We start from the raw sequence: 14032 nt of genomic DNA on the forward strand, positions 1-14032 counted from the left end.
AACCTTCACTTATTTCAGGGAACTTAAAGAGCATCTTCACTTCGGACAATAAAGTCTGCTTTCAAAAGCAGGTTGCCATGTAAGGTCCACAGGGGTTGTATATGTGATATCTTGAAGTCAAGGCTTTTGTTTTGGAAACAGGGAAGAAGCAGTAAGATTTCTTTTTCCCACTGCCTGAGCTTTCCCAACAGTTTCTATTTGGATTGTCCAACAACAACTTGAATATGTTTCCAATCAGCACCGGCTCGTTTATTTTTCCAAACAATGATTTGATAACTAACGTTTGCAGTCCCCTCGCTTTTCATCGAGAAACTTCATAATTAAAATAAAATTATTAACTTCAAAATACAGCTTGATCATGTGAAAAAACTGCTGATCGATATTCAAGACAAGCTATAGAGTAGTTATTCTTTGTGGGTCTCAAAGGTCATGAAAGTGATGGTTTTATGCTACTGAGTGATTTGCTTTTCACAATACATTGACAAAACAACACAATTAGTCTTGCTTCAATAAGCACACACAATAAAATGAATTAAACAATACAACACGTCTCATACATTATAGCTTCACTTTTGTAAACACAAAAGCTGCTTCGCTAAGGGCATATCATTTCCCTGTCTGTATTTAAATGATTGGCTTTGTATCCTTGTAATTAATTTTAGCAACTCTGTTGTCTCTGGACAGCAAGGTTGGAATTAAATAACTGACCACACTTTAAGGCAGTATTTAAATACTCAAAATCCTGGAATTAGAAATCCTCGCTAATAGAACAGTGCAGAACAAAGCATAACCAATAAATAGTTGGTTTATGAGAGTAAGCGGTCATTAAAAATCGTGACTGATCGATCTTCTCTAACCAAGGGGAGCAAAGGTCTTCAAGGCTCCTGTTCATGGCATGCCCCTGCATTGCTTGGGTCCGTGACCTCTGAACCCCGCTGCTTTTCCTACTTAGCTGATGGCCCTTTATGATTGTTCATCACATTAAGGTAGCTGGCTTGCTCCAGACGAGCTGAACCCACACCTATGATGGTCAAGCAGGAGGCCTTTTCATTTTTTTCAGGGAGTTCTCAGGGAATGTTTTGTTGTTTGCCATGCTACGGCTGTAGAGGACAAGTGACAGACAAATGAAACTTTCCACTCTTCCAGAGAAAATGAAATATTGATCACTTATCATAAGAAACAAAGAGCCTGGCATAAGTAGGGGTCACATTACGAATACGAAATCAGTTGCTGATCGCAGGTTACTCTAACGATAGGGAAATATATCTTTTATGATGAATGCACCTACTTCTAAATGTGCATACTTCGTTATGCTTACATTTGATCTCCGTGTGAATGCACACAGATGTGAAGAATTTCAAATTAATTCCTCAAGTCAATTCATTAAGTGTATAACGGGTCAATGTGTTACTAAACTGCTTCTTATACTTTCCTACACGGAAGACTAGTTTATGCTTACACATTGTTTTCTGCTCATTAGATGCTACGGTGATATCACGGAATATTATATAATGCAACAGACAACTGTGCAAATAATGTCTTCTTCCAAAAGACTGCAATCAAGCCAGATCCATCAACAAAAGCAAAGAGAACAGAGCCGTAACGTTGAGAAAGTGGAATGCATAAAACTGGTTAAGTCTATAAAATGATAATGTTGCTTATTAACCAAATATGTTGTGATAGGTCAGTGCTGAGGTTAAACAGAAAACATCAATTGAACCATTTCCCTAAATAAAGCTCCAGGGTGCAATATTCAAAGCACTTTATTCAATAAAAAATGCTTTTAAAATTGTACTTTGGTGATTGGGAAACATTGGCATCATCCGTCAACCTAACTGCAGGAAAGTTCAATAAGCTAAATAATGAACCATTTACATTATTTTCCTTAGGCTCCAGTGATTTGCAAACATTGCATCAATAGACCTCTTTAAAAAATTATGATAAAGACCTGCTAGTCTTTCAACTCTTAGGCTTTTTGCTGTCATGCTGCAATTTTTATGCTGTTTAAATGGTTTTTTGTAGCTTCATTTTTTTTTCTAAGACTCCACTTAGCACCAATTTCTCATTATATTAAAGCATATTTGTTCAATATGATAATTTTACTAGCGTTTCAAGCATTATCTTTGAGAAACGAAAAGGAAACCTAACGCTGTCTGTTGTAAAATGTAAGTTTTTCATTTCACTATCACATAGTTTGAATGTGTGAGTCGAGACAATTAAAAAAAAAATCATTAATAAAAGGATACCTGTGCTTTGTCTCCCTTGAAGCACTAACAGCTTCCTTCTTGCTGATTTCCTCTTCCACTTCCCTCTGCACCCTGAGCCCCAGATCTGTTGTATTAGCCCTTTATCAACGTTCCTTCCCTCTTTCCAAGGTCAAATTCCCTACTGTCTTCCCAGGGCACCACTTGCACCATTCTAAAGTCTTACAGCTGTTTCCTTTAGCAAACGTGGGAGGAGAACTGCTCTTTACAGTAATATTTTCACAGATTCCAAACAACTGAGGGAATATACAAAAGCCCAAAGGGAGAGAAGAGCAAGTGGGAGAAAAAACTCACATAGTCTCTCCCAACTGCACATTTCTTCACCTGATTTAGTAGCACCTTTGGCTGTTAAAGCAGACTTAATCCATAGCTGCCATCGTATCTTCATAGGCAGATCATAGAATCATAGAATGGTTAGGGCTGGAAGGGACCTTCAAAGGTCATCTAGTCCAACCCCCCTGCAAGGAACAGGGACATCTCCAACTAGATCAGGTTGCTCAGGGCCTCGTCCAACCTGGCCTTGAACATCTCCAGGGATGGAGCATCCACCACCTCTCTGGGCAACCTGTTCCAGTGTTCTACAACTCTCATGGTAAAAGAGAGATACTTGCTTATGCAGTCTTTCTTTCGGTTTAGTAATTCCTTGCAGGCTCATTACACTCATCTGTTTAGCAAATGAACATATTTGCACACATGTGCGTAACACAAGTCGAACATTACACAACTACACTAACAGAGTATCTCTGGCATAAAAAAAAAATGCACTTCCAGCATTCTCAACTCACAACGCAGATCAACCCACACTATGTAACACCACATACACTATCATGGATTATCGATTGTAGCCAAAAAGCAGGGTCTCAAGTCCTGCCTAGAGTTTGTTTTTCAAAATTTTCTGACTGCCACTTTTTAACGACTGAGAACCAGCCACTTCTTTATATTCTACAATCCTTTGACACTAAGAGTTATGTTTATAGCATCTGAAACACATGCAACGCCTGCAAATTCGGTAGTACATGAAGACAGACTCAGTTCATCTCTTGCATTCCTAAAAAATACTAGTTACAGACGTGTTAATTTAGCAATTACAGCTTGCAGTGTGACTTGCTAAAGTTTTGTTGGTATGGTGATATATTAGACACGTAAACCAAAGTACACCAAGAATGACTGGCTACGCTGTGGCAACATCAGGTTTGGGGAAGAAAAACTATCCTGTATTAGATCAACTTGTACAGCTACAAAAATACACAGGCTTTCAGATACACAGTCCCTTCGCTTCGTAGGACAAACTTGGACTGAGCTACCCTGTCCATCCCAGCTTCAGATACTGTGCTAGAATTTCTTTAAAACAAAGACACCCCTCAACCCGCTCACTCTCAGAGGCAAACCAACCTTGAAAAACTCTATTTTACTGCATCAAGTACCTACATGCTTTTATAAAGTGAACGGGCTACAATTATTTTTTATGCTTACTTTGCAGTATCTCGAAACTGGAGCTTAGCCCCTCTCTTCTAGTATCTTTCTAGATTGAATTTTAGGCAATCAATTTAGGTCCCAAAACAGGATTATTCAGAACAATAACTCAAATCCACTGAAAGCAGTGGGATTTGTTTAAAGTTTGGATTTCAGTGGAAGTCAAGTGCATGTTTTTATTGAAATGGAGTTTTACATTTATGCTCCACTTGACGCGATTTCAACTAAACCCTGAAGATTATGGAGCTGCCTAGGGTCTGAAGTTCAAAAGCTCTTCTACAGGAGTATTGGAGGGTTTTTTTCATGTTAAGTATCTACACATTCCACTAACTGCTAGCGTCTCCAGCTGATGCACCTATCTGTCCATCACTCAAAGCAGTTTCCTATTCCCTTTTGCATGTAGATGCTATGATTCATACACGCATTAATCACAGAATCATAGAATCACGGAACGGTTTGGGTTGGAAGGGACCTCAAAGATCATCTCGTTCCAACCCCCCTGCCATGGGCAGGGAAATCCTCCACTACATCCGGTTGCCCAAAGCCTCTTCCAACCTGGCCTTGAACACTGCCAGGGATGGGGCATCCACAACTTCTCTGGGCAACCTGTTCCAGTACCTCACCACCCTCAATGTAAAGAATTTCCTTCTTATATCTAACCTAAATCTGCCCTCTTTCAGTTTAAATCCATTGCCCCTTGTCCTGTCACTACACACCCTTGTAAAAAGTCCCTCTCCAGCTTTCCTGTAGCCCCTTTAGGTACTGGAAGGCTGCTGTAAGATCACCCCAGAGCCTTCTCTTCTCCAGGCTGTTTTGAGAACACGTGTAATAACTATAAACTCAATACTCGACGCAGTATTGATCCCAAAGCACTGACTTCGCAGTCCTTTTAGTCGAATAACTGAAAACACTTTCATGTAACAAAGAAACACCAGTTCTGTAGAGGAAATAAAACCAGATGGGTGCTAATTTTCAAGAAACCCCAACCTAAACCTACTCTTCTTTCACAATTCTGCTCTTTCTAACGTAGCTTATCCCGTTCTTTGTGAGATATTAGTTTTGTCACCCTGGCGTACTAACCTCGTCGGGGCTGGAAGCCTGGTAAGTTCGGTTTTCGTCGCTGAAGTCCTGATCCACCTCTGCATATTCTGTTTCTCCAGCCACACCAGCTCGGGATTCGTACACCGGGGTCACGTTGTGGCACAGCGCGATGGCCTTCACGGCTTCGTGGATCCGACTGCTGACGCTCTTGCGGACTTTGGGTGCGGACACCTGAGGTTTCCTGGACGGTGTTGAACTTGTACTGTTTCCACTGTTCTGAGAGTGCACCTTGAAGATTCAACACAGTGAAGAGTGAACCAATGCTCAACAATGGAAACAAGGCATGGAAACTAATACATATATATCTGACTGTCCCCTTTACAAGGGTTGATAAATGGTAAGGACAGTAATCATAGAATCATAGAATGGTTAGGGCTGGAAGGGACCTTCAAAGGTCATCTAGTCCAACCCCCCTGCAAGGAACAGGGATATCTCCAACTAGATCAGGTTGCTCAGGGCCTCGTCCAACCTGGCCTTGAACACCTCCAGGGATGGAGCGTCTACCACCTCTCTGGGCCACCTGTTCCAGTGTTCTACAACTCTCATGGTAAAAAATTTTTTCCTAATATCCAACCTGAATCTACCTCCCTCTATTTTAAAACCATTACCCCTTGTCCTATCACAACAGGCCCTCCTGAACAGCCTTCATTCACTTATTTTGTACAACGTACTGTTAACTCAGTTTGTGATCCACAAAAACCCTCATCTACTTTTCTGCAGGACTGATACATAACTGGGGGTTCATCCCCTCGCATTTGCAGTAAGCTTTCAGTAACACAGCCTGCAGGCAAGCGAAAAACATGAAATGGCAACAAGCACCCAGTCAAAGGGGTGGATAGGCTGAGTGGATTCTGCAGAAAACCCAGAATCCTCACCGCAAAATTTACCTTTTTCAGTGATCCATCACGATAGTTCTCTAATGTCCTTTACATTCTACGAATCGTTTTTCAAAAAGTATTTAAGCCAGCAACCAATTAGATGAGTTCGGAAACACCAAAACAAAACTGCAAGGGTGGTGTTTTATTGTTCTTTTTCTTTTGTCCCTTTGCCACCTGTGTACATTGAGAGAGCAGAAACTCCAATGCCATTAAATTGAAATAAAACCTTTTCTTTTCCATCTTCACCTAAATGTCTGTATTTTAAAGACCGCCACGTTGGCATGGAGCAAAAGAACAGAAGCGAATATCATTAAGTATAAATATTAGGAGTCATTAAAACACAAATATTACTGATTTGATATATAACCTACACAATTTCTATATTATTTGTGAACTAATGCAGTTTGTGTGAATCTGCTGCAGGCTGAAATTTGTTTGTCCTTAGAAGAATGCAATGGTCTACTAAAATAATCAAGGAAAACAATAGATTGACACGTATTCGAAGATCACATTACTGCTGCAGAACCACCAGACTAGCACTATTTTAAGTTATCCTTCAGAAATGCTCAAGCACATGATCGAACTCATCTTTTAAGAGAAAGCACAGTATGTTTATAATTAGTTGAAATAATTGGGGTTTGTTTTGCTTTTTGTTGTTTTCTTGGGTGGTTTTTTTTCGTTTGTTTGCTGGTTTTGGTTGTTGTTGCTTGGGTTTGTTTTCTTTCTTTCTGTATTTTTTTCATTTAAGTCAGCACATTAAACATATCAGCAGTGCTACCAAAGGCTCTTCTGTTCACTCCAGGCCAGAAAACCTCTTCAGAAGCCACGCTTTTTTCCTCCTGACTGCAATCTGCTGAACCGTGAACACTCTGCCCATCAAATTACAGTGTTGTCTAATAAAGGGTTTAACTTTCTGCTCATCTGGCACTGCTTTTCAGCTACTGCTTTCAACCTCTGCATTTGCATTCTGCTAACGCCGATGCCATTACAGCCGCAAATAAATTAAGCTGATTTACTCCTTCTGAATTATGTTATGTTTATTGATGCTTGTATAATTTAATTTCACACAAATTCCATTAAAGATTATGCCCTCTATCACAAAATGCTTCCAGTGGGGAAATATAATCAGGTTATAATAGATTTGTGTGTTACATTAAGATGACAATAGTCTAGTAGGTCCACTGTAATAATAAAACAGAACACAAACAAGGGATAAAATCAATGTCACACAAGAACCACTGCCTAGCTAACTGGCAGCTTCTATTATCGTAGATTAAATAAAAACCTCACCATACTTTTCCAGATTGAAACAATTGTTTAATAGTTGCTTGTTTTGTTACCAAGACTCCTTCATTTTTCTGTTTTAAAGAGCTGCTACCAACACACGCATAATTAAAGCATTATTTAAACATCAAGTAGTGTTACATAAAGCTGAAAAAAAAAGGGAAGTTCCAACAAAGTTCTTTTCAGCGTCTACTAACAGCAAACTAGATTTGGGAAATTTTTTCCCACCATTGAGAAAATAAAGCTTCCCTCACATTTCTTACTTCTTTTAAAAATTTCGGTGCCAAATATGTTGCAGTTATTAAAAACTGAACTAACCAAGGGTTAACACATTACATTTTACAGCAAACGAGTAAAAGCTTTAAGCAAGTAAGAATTCCAGGAGTCATGCAATTCTTTCCAGAGAGCATATTTAGCTGCAAAACACAAAAACTGTCTTAATGAACATGCACCCTACAGAAGACCAGTTCTTAGTCGTGAAACCCAGTCAGAGCCAGGTGTGCCAGCTGATCTTTAGGCAAAAGAGCTCCGTGTCTCATTTCCAAGGCATATTATTGCATCTCAGTTACGATTCATGGCTATATCTACTAAGAATTAAGCTGAAATAGATTTATCCAAGGAAAACGAATGCAGGAAGTGGGTTTGTTGATCTGTTTAGATGGGAAATAATCTAGAAATTGAAGTTGCAGAATAAAAACTTAAACATTGCTTTATTCACTGCTTTCTCTCCTGCCTCTCTTCCCAAAAGCTACATAAAAAAATAAAAAAAATAAAAAACATAAATAAAAACTACTCGGTTAATAACTGAGTCCAGCGTGGTGTCAAACAGCTACTTTTTAATTTTATTTTTTATCTTAAGCAAATGAGAAGGGAGTCACAGTTCAAAACACAGCATAACTAAAGATTCAAATCAGTTGTTCATCCTACAATCCTTTTACAAGAGGAAAGGAGGACACAGACAAGGAGGTCAGTCTACAAACTTAACTGGGTCAGCTTTGTGTATCCAAGTTAACTACGGAAAAGAACTTTTATATTGAAGTTTTATTATCACACTATATGCCACATACAGAAATATTAGCTAACCTATCATTTCTTCCCCCTTCTGCTAATTTTTTTTTTGTTTGTTTCAAGGAACTGAAATAAAAAATCAAGTAAGAAATCATTCCGAATCTCAGAGTGCAACATCCCACAACTGACCTACAGACACACACGGAGTCACGCTCCTCTTGTACACTTTCCAGACCAAGCACTCATATACCACAGGAATACTTCACTCTCAAGCAATATGGATATTTGCATTTTCTCCCTCCCCAAGTTTTATGCTGTTTGCCATCATCTTAATTTTTTTAAAAAAACGCTTTTTAGATATGCCTTTATAAACTTTATTTTGAAAACTATTTTTTTTTCTTTTTGGTTATACCAATTAACATGGCTTTTTGATGTCTGTTCTTGATTAATGTCTTCAAAGACAGAATTATTGTTCATCTTGTTCTGGACACTTACTCATGATTTGTAGTCTCAGTAATTAATAGCTTACTCTTAGATGATTTGGCAGGAGAAAGACTGCACTGCACAGACAGGTTAACACAGATTGCTGTTAGTGAGGAGCAGAAAAGTAAACTCCTTTAAGTGGGTATTACAAGGAAATTTCAGGAGAGAACTATGGACTGTCTCACATTCTTCCCTTGCATCATATCTACAAATAAAACAACTTTCATAGCATCTCAAATTTCTAGACATAATCAGTAACAAGACTGCTTCAATGCTGTTAAAAACAATCTCAGTATTAAAGGTAAATAATTTATCAAATGAGATACCTGTGAGTAAGAGTTTATAATATGACTCTGAATTTCATCCATCGTGTCTGTTCCGTAGGACACAGTACCTAGGTGGAGGCGCTTAAATATCATCTCATTCTGCGTAAGCGTGCCTGTAATAAAGAAGTAGGATATCACAAAGCAGCAAAAAGTACCATGAGAAGGCCACAAAAAAAACCCCAAAATCTCTCTTTCAGAAAGAAGCAATGAATCATGAGTTAGTGTCAGTTTAGTTAATTAAAGGAATGTTTGTGGAGAAAGATCAGGGTTAGTCATACTGGGAGAAACCTCTGGTTCCACCTTCAAGCTCGTTCTGCCAACGCAACTAAATGTATCGGCTCAAAAAAAGGACAAAAACTTTTCTCTTTGTATGAAAGACAGAAAATGCAGTATGTGGATGGAAGTGACTCCCAGAAGCCAATGCAAGAGTTTATACCACGTATCAGAAAATCTAAAGCGAAAAAAAACCCAAACTCCACAAATTCATAGAGATATCTGGCACTTCATGCACAAAGGCACACGCTGTCCAATGGGCACATCCAATGTTACCTAAAGGAGGTGATTAAGACCCAACATCACCTCCAAATTTGACAGATTTGGACGAAAACAGATTTCTGAAAACAGGAAATCAGTGTTTTCAGAGCTCACTTCACATTTGTAAGAAACTACAGGGTGTGGGTCAGGGTCACAGACTGACACTTTGCGCCCACCTCTGCCAACCAGTCACATCCTCTGGTTTGGAAAAGCTCTAATTGAGGGGTGGGGGCTTCAGCCTCCCATGATGAGGCACATCAGGCAAAAAGAGGTCACTACCACCAACCTTCCCGCGGTCAACTCACAAAAGATCGTTTCGATAATGGCCCTTCCTAATACTTTTTATATGGTTAATATAAAATACTAATACTTCCTAATAAAATACTAATACTTCCTAATACTTTTTTATATGGTTACTCAGCCAAAGTGAAATTAATACCATATAAAGCTATTCTTACATTTAACCACTTAGTTTTGGGTCATTAAAATACCTAAATCTGACGATGATAAAAAAACCAAACACGACGTGATACCAAAAGTGACATTCTAGACGCTACAACAACATTTTTAATACGGAGGATACGATAATTATCTATAAACAAGAAGTGCAGAATAAAACATTTCATATATTAATTTTATTTATCTAGACTATTTCTATATCGTGTCTTTGTACACCAAAACACACAGTGAGCCACGGGAAGAGAGAAGACTAAAAGCATGCCATATGCTGTAATTACCATCTGGAAAACAGAACTGTTTGGACAGTTAGCATCCCGTTTCTGCATCTAATAGGGAAACGTTCGTGCTCTTCCAAGATTCAGTAGGGCTGTAAAAGTCTCGTGTCTTCCTCAGTTATACTTGAGATGTTTATCATTCCTACTCCCAGCTCACATCTCTACGGTGACACTTCAACTGCTGCACTGTCATCCCGCACGATCAAACCATGTCTTCCTGTATTAACAGCACTATACCATTAAAAAAATGACACTTCCCATTCACTTTTCCTTACATGTTGTTGAGGATTTTTTTTTTCTACAGTCATATTATTAGAATTTTTAAAAATATTTTTTAAAAAGATTTAGGTGAAATGCGTAAGTTGTCCACAAAATATGGATAACTTTATCGAAAATTCCCATGAGACGTAGAATATTCCCAAGGTTGGAAAACAGTCCAGGAAGACAAAGTTCCTGATCTTTAGAATTAATAAGTCAGAAATTTTTGGTTACTTTCATACAACAGATAAGAAGATGATTTTGTTTTTACAGTAATCATATAAACCCATGAGAAATTACTTCCTTCTGCCTTTAGAAGCTGTACTTCTACTGAGACCTTTTGTTAAAAGTTTGTTGATTAATTTTGTTACTTTAATTATAGACCTGAAAACTCCAATCTCCAGTTTGCATATGAGAAACAGGAAAGTTTCCACTAACATGAGAGACTAAAATCTCCATTTCTAAAAAAACACCCCAAAAAAACCCAAAACCAAAACCCACCCACTTTGTTCAATAACATTTATTGTCAGAAACTTCCAAGTAAATTTGCATCACCTTCCTTACTTGCCAGGCATGCCAAAATCTTCTCACTGCCCTTAGCTTTGCCAAGCCTTTGAATTAAAATAAACACTCCCTAGGAGTTGTGAAACTAAATGCTACTCAAAACTCCAGACAGCAGGCAACTGTCAAACCTGCTTCCTACTAGTTCTGTAATTGCTGCTTGGGAAAACTGAGCAGGAAACAAAATTAGCCCTATGATTATTATATGGAAAGATTATTTCTTCTGACACCATTTAATCAGTCCAACTCCAAGTCACGCTTGGTGAGAGAAAGGTAGATAGGTGGAAAATTGGTGTGTTCCCCCTGCCAACCCCTTCTCAGCAAGAAGAGGAGAAAAGCTTCTGAGCAGAAAAGTAGGGATTTTCATATCTTGCAACAATCAGGAGCCAGGGAAGGATGTTTAGAAAAAAAGGGCAAGGAAAAAGCATCAACTCGTAAAGGCATGGAAGCAAACATTCCGGCAGCTCTGATGCAACACTTGGATCATACAAGTAACGTGCAAGATGCTTTTTATCAGCTATGGTAATAGGAAACATCCACGACGTATGAAAAGAGGCTGCAAAAACACCTGTACCAGCCACAGAAAAGTGTAATTAAAAACAAAACCCCAAAAAATAACAAAGCAAAGAAACTACAGTTACAGTTTGCTCACGCTTCATAAGATTAGTGGAAGGCTTTTGGCCATCCCAACAAACCTGACGTGTTATTAGACAAACACGGGGAGCTGCACTTATGGAAGCGCTCCCAAAAATTTCTGCAAGGAGAGAAACCAAAATACACCTTTTTCAGTCATCCACATGGAAGTTAAGTATCACCACGTGTGCAAATTAAGATTTTACTTCTAAATTCTCCTAATGAAATACCATAACGGGACAGAAACATTCCCAATAACTTGTTCCAAATATTACATCAGCCATGTTGTAACTTCAGCAGCAGTTCTGTCTTAAATTTTAGTCTTTTAATGGAAGACTAATAGACCTTGACAAAACATCTTTTACTATATGTCCCAAACTGCAAGTCCTTCAAACACCCAGAGGAGATTTTCTAATACAGAAAATTAATAAAATTAAAAATATTAAAATTTCTAATGTAGAAAATTTCACTTTAGGAATGAAAAACAACCCCAAACTGAGCTCTCTAGTCTGCTCAGGATTAAAGAGCAGTGAAAGAGCTTTCTATTTTTAATAATGCCTTTCCAAGCCCTACTTAACCAATTCCACGCTTTCAGGACACTGCTAAGACAAAGAGTTACTAGATAAAAAAAAATCCTATTTCAGTAAAGCTTCCAGAGATCAGGCAAGTCAATATATGACCTACTCCTCTTCTTAAACTTTGCTGTGGAACATAGGTACCACGCAAGGAAAACAGCCTGACAAAAAGTTAGTACACAATTGCTGAAGAAAAATTTAGTACGCTCTTTAACGAAGCCAAGAGCTTTTTTTTCGTTTTTTGGGGTTTTTTTCCCCCTCCTACAATTGTATCATTAAACACAGAGTAAAGCAGGCAAAGAGGAAATTAATTTCTAAGGAAAAAGTCCTGAAGGCATCATTCCCTGGGTGGCAACAGATGTGATTCACAACAGAGCAGTAGAGTTGTTTTTTTTTTATTTTGTTTTTGAGAAGCAGATGCAGATCTTTCTGATCCCATACTACTAGGTGGTAATTTGGACCAATACCAACAACCTAAAAAGGCCAAAACAAAATAGAAAGAAAATATGTACAGCAGAAGAATGAATAACTTTGTGAGAAACGGAGAGGGTGAGTAACTTCCTGTAAATATGAGTACTTTTAGCTATTTCTTTAAACGGATAAAAAGTGTAAATATGAACATTTCTATGGAAAATTTAAGGGAGATTGGGCCCAATGCTCTTAATAATTAGACTGTTGGCAACAATCTGGAGCTGCCAATTCTTTCTATGAACCCTGGGAAAAAAATAGAACTTGATATAAAATGTAAAAAGAAGATGATAAAAAAAAAAAATCATGGTAAACATATATATAGAATATATCTGCTCACTCAGCTGCTCCACCTATCAACAGGCCATAAACGTAGCTACCCCAAAACCTCAAACCAGACGAAGCCCTGCACAACCCATTAAGAATGAGGACAAAGAGATGTGGTTTTCCTCTTCTGGGCAGAAGGTAACAGTCAACACAGTTATGAAGAGCAGCAGCTACGTCCTCCGTGCCTTGTCTCCCACACGAATCACACCAGTAGCTGAGAACAACATCCCTACTTATTAGATACACCATGTCTTTGCAGTTGATGGGAGTCCATCAAAAGCCCCAAAGTGAGGATTCCTTTGACTGATTTACTTTGAGTGCCTGGAAGCTTCCTGTAGGATCTCTCAATCCAAACTTTCCATTCCTACTCTGCTCTACTCACCCCGCAGCCTTAGTGGTACTAAAAGTGCTACAGGTAGAGGAAGTGTAAGGGCAATAGTTTGAATACATGGCCACCAAAATGAAGTGAGGAGATGCCCATTCCATCAGCATTTTTTTTTTAATTATTCTTTCTCTGTGGTAGCTTATGTTGAACAGACAAAGACTCAGCTAAAGTATACCTCAAAAGATAAATTTTCAGAAACAATTACTGAAATCCACCATGCTAATAGTACATTACATCAGGCACATTCAATGAAAAAGCCCATATCCACCAACCTCTAACACAAAGCTTTCCCAGAAAAATCAAGACTCCCATTGCTATATGCATCTGTTCAACTATTACATCTGTTAAGTATCTCATTTGGTCCAAAGACACGCTAAAATGTTAATTACAGAACTCAAACCCAAGTGTGTGCAGCTTGGAAGACCGTACGCGTTTGTTTTAGCTGAATACTCCGGTAGTTGTCGGGAACAGCAGAAGGTTTGCCATCCCACATCCTAAGCAACCAAAACATTCAATAAATATTGCCAAATATCTTATTCTTCTTTCAGGATTAGAATCTTTTTGGACCCTGGAGAGGACGAACCATCACGCTCAGCTGCCCTTGGAAAACACTGGCAACTGCTCCCCCCGGAACTGACCCGCCTGCCGTAACGGATGACGCCTTTCTGTCAAACTTCTACGTGATTCAAGTCCAAACATCATGGCATTTTGGGTAATGGATGCTATAATTAAAATGTGAG

At 38.6% G+C, this 14032-nt stretch overlaps 1 protein-coding gene across 1 annotated transcript in view; it reads right to left on the reverse strand.

The window, feature by feature from the left end:
- ATP9B (ATPase phospholipid transporting 9B) overlaps positions 1-14032 on the reverse strand; it is a 171760-nt gene that overhangs the window by 27613 nt on the left and 130115 nt on the right. Inside the window, exons 14-15 of the mRNA XM_086615096.1 lie at positions 8818-8930; positions 4818-5066 (exon numbers count right to left, since the gene is read on the reverse strand). Of these exons, the coding sequence (XP_086471222.1) occupies positions 4818-5066; positions 8818-8930 (362 nt within the window). The remainder of the gene's footprint in view (positions 1-4817; positions 5067-8817; positions 8931-14032) is intronic.

The sequence above is a fragment of the Tauraco erythrolophus genome, chromosome 7 (assembly GCF_009769465.1).
Source record: "Tauraco erythrolophus isolate bTauEry1 chromosome 7, bTauEry1.pri, whole genome shotgun sequence".
Classification (NCBI taxonomy): domain Eukaryota; kingdom Metazoa; phylum Chordata; class Aves; order Musophagiformes; family Musophagidae; genus Tauraco; species Tauraco erythrolophus.